At 40.3% G+C, this 3,123-nt stretch overlaps 1 protein-coding gene across 9 annotated transcripts in view; it reads right to left on the bottom strand.

The window, feature by feature from the left end:
• Nucleotides 1-3,123, bottom strand: part of Kdm5c (lysine demethylase 5C) — a 45,795-nt gene that overhangs the window by 10,108 nt on the left and 32,564 nt on the right. For all 9 annotated transcript variants that reach the window (XM_008849698.2, XM_029554374.1, XM_008849700.3 and 6 more), the window contains 2 exons: nt 1,722-1,841; nt 1,418-1,612 (listed from right to left, as the gene is read on the bottom strand). In XM_008849698.2, coding sequence (XP_008847920.1) covers nt 1,418-1,612; nt 1,722-1,841 — 315 coding nt within the window. The remainder of the gene's footprint in view (nt 1-1,417; nt 1,613-1,721; nt 1,842-3,123) is intronic.

The following is a 3,123-nucleotide window of genomic DNA, read 5'->3' as shown; positions in this document are numbered from 1 at the left end:
AGGCAGGTGGATCTCTGTGAGTTCAAGGACAGCCTGGTCTACATAATGAGTCTGGGGCTACAGGGAGACCCTGTCTCAAAAAGACAAAAAACAAAACAAACCCCCCCCCAAAAAAAACCCAAATAAAATATTAAAAAAAAAAAAAGATGCCAAGAAAACCATCTCTTGCACATGCTAGGCAAACACTCTACTACTGACCTATACCCCTAAATCTCTACCATCACCTTACTGAGGATTCTCACTATATTAGTTCCCTAACCAAACAGGTACAGAGCTTGAAGGTGGCAATATCTACTCAGCTACACACACAACTGATACATGAGAAATTTATTAAAGTAGGACTACTTTCTACTTCACATTACCCTACAGTTAATGAACCATTTGGATTGAAGAAAATATCCCAGGTACAGTGGTGCATGCCTATATTCTCAGCACTCAGGATAAGGAAAGATCAAAAACTCCCAAAAGCCTCAATAAGTAAATAAATTAAATAGCATTTCCTAAGAAATATTCCATGTTTCAATCGTTTTCTTCATACTACTACTGTTAGCAGCTACTACACCACAAGGGTAGTAATAGATTCTTTTACAAACATCACCTCACTCAAGTTTTACAACTACTTTGCAAACTAAGTATTTATTCCCATTTTATAGAGTAGGAAAGTGAGGCTATCACTTATAGTCTAAATAACTTGATAAAGTCTAAAGGAATCAGCAGCAGGGGTTTCATATACCTATCTTTCTTAAAATTTTTTGATTGAGGGGCTGGAGAGATGGCTCAGTGGTTAAGAATACTAACTATTCTTGGAGAAGACCTGGCTTCGAATCCCAGCACCCACATGGCAGCTAACAACTGTCCATAACTCCAGTTCTAAGGGATCTGACAGCCTCTTCTGTCCTCCGCAGGCATTGCACAACACAGGTGCACTTACTTACATGCAGGCATAACACTCATACACATAAAATAAAAATAATAAATATAAAAAAATTTTTTGATTGCATTATATACATTTAAACAAATCTTATTATTTTTTGCTGGGCATGGTGGCGCACGCCTGTAGTCCCGGCACTTGGGAGGCAGAGGCAGGCGGGTCTCTGTGAGTCAAGTCCTGTCTAGTCTACATAGTGAGTTCCAGGCCAGCTGGGGCTGCAGGAAGATCCTGTCTCAAAAAGACCAAAAAAAAAAAACCTTACAACTACCTAAAAAGACAAACATAATTCTCATTTGTTCAGATAATAAAGCTCATCCTCAGTGAAGTAAATTGGCCTAAGGTTGCCAGTAAATGGCAGCACTGAGAATAGAACAGGTGCACCTAGTTCTGTTCACTATACTCCAATAATAAAGGCTACACCTACCCCTCGAAATCACCTGTCTTCTCCAATCTCTACCAGGCTAGGATGCCTGACAGAGAACCTACCTTCTCCAGTAAAGCCTTTCTTAGACGCCGCTCCTCCTGTACCATAATGAACATCTCTTTATGCACAGCCGCTGCCAGGTTCAGGTCTAGCTTCTCAGGGCAGGCAGCCATCTTGCAAATGAGCTCCTCATGAGAGAAGACACAGTATCTTCGCAGCCGGCGGTAGTGCTCAATGCACTGGCGCCCAGCTGGCAGCTGTGGACAGGTTCAAGGTTAAATATAGCCAAATCTCAATGCAGTGGTGCCTTGGCTTCCCCACAATCTTTCTGCTTCTTCCTACCAGCCCACCACACTCCAGACTCACCCAGTCAGCAGTGCAAAAGTTGACTGCCTCAGCAAAGTTGTAGCCTTGGTTGAAACCACTGTGGTAAGCACGGGGGAAAGTGATGACAAATTCTCCTGCACACTGATTTGTGCGGACAACCTAGGGAAAAAGAAAGGCTAAGGCCACTGATATAAAGGCTTTCCAGATTAAACAGCAGGGTCTTTAAGGAGACAAAGTAATGCTTCAGGGAGCACAGTATGACAACAGAACCCCAGGCCCTCCAATTGTGATAGGAGAACCATCAGTCTACTCTGAAGGTTCTGGATAACAAGATGATTTGAGTTATAAACAGGAAACATATCCATCAAATTATTTCCCTGGCTGGGCATGGGTCTACATAGTGAGTCCCAGGACAGCTGGGGCTACAGGGAGACCCTGTCTCAGATGTATAAAAAAAAAAAAAAAAAAAAAAAAAAAAAAAAAAAAAAAAGAAAAGAAAATTTTCTAACAAAAATTAATCGATGCCTAAAATAAAAGAAAAGCCAAATATGTTGGAGTCCTTGAAAGACAACACAATTATGGACAATATTAGGGATCTTAAAAAAGTAATGTTGCTATGAGATTGAGGCCAGCCTGGTCTGCATAGCAAATTCCAGACCAGCTGGGGCTACAAGGAGACCCTCTCTCAAACAAAAAAAATGTAAGTAATGTTGGGTCCAATAGTTTTGTCTTAGAAACCAACTTTAAAATTTAACCACTTTGTAAGGCATAAGGTCACTGCAAATTACAGTTGCTAATTGGTTATGTGATGACTTTAATTATGAGAAAATTATTTAAATCTTTCTGGATCTGTTTCCTTCTCTTGTAAGATACAAAGTATTAATAAAGCAACTAATGACTTAGATAAAAATATTACCACTCTGAACTTAAGTGCTTAACAAATAATATTAGCTCTAGTTTTTAGGTAAAAATATGTATCTCATAGGTATATTTCACTTTACTAAAGGATAACTAACGGAGAAAGTAACTTCTCAAAGTAAAGATTCGATTATAGACAATTTTAAATCCAAAGCTAGAGAATGCTATAAGGATGAAACCCCTAGATTTTTTCAGATCAGACTCAAGAAGTGAATGCACACTGAGTCATCTCCTTCAGAAAAATACTCAAAATATAGAACCATCTCTTAAAAGATGCCAAGTCGGGGCTGGAGAAATGGCTCAGAAGTTAAGAACACTGACTGTTCTTACAAAAGACCCAGGTTCGAATCCCAGCACCCACATGGCAGCTAACAACTGTCCGTAACTCCAGTTCCAGGGGATCCGACAGCCTCTTCTGTCCTCCGCAAGCATTTCACGACAGGGGTGCACTTACCTACATGCAGACAATACACACATACACATAAAATAACAAAGCTGGGCGTGGTGGTGCACTAATCCCAGC

The sequence above is a fragment of the Nannospalax galili genome, unplaced genomic scaffold (genome assembly GCF_000622305.1).
Source record: "Nannospalax galili isolate Female #2095 unplaced genomic scaffold, S.galili_v1.0 scaffold225, whole genome shotgun sequence".
Lineage (NCBI taxonomy): Eukaryota > Metazoa > Chordata > Mammalia > Rodentia > Spalacidae > Nannospalax > Nannospalax galili.
Note: the sequence above shows the minus strand (reverse complement) of the source record. Positions and strands in the feature narration are given on the sequence as shown.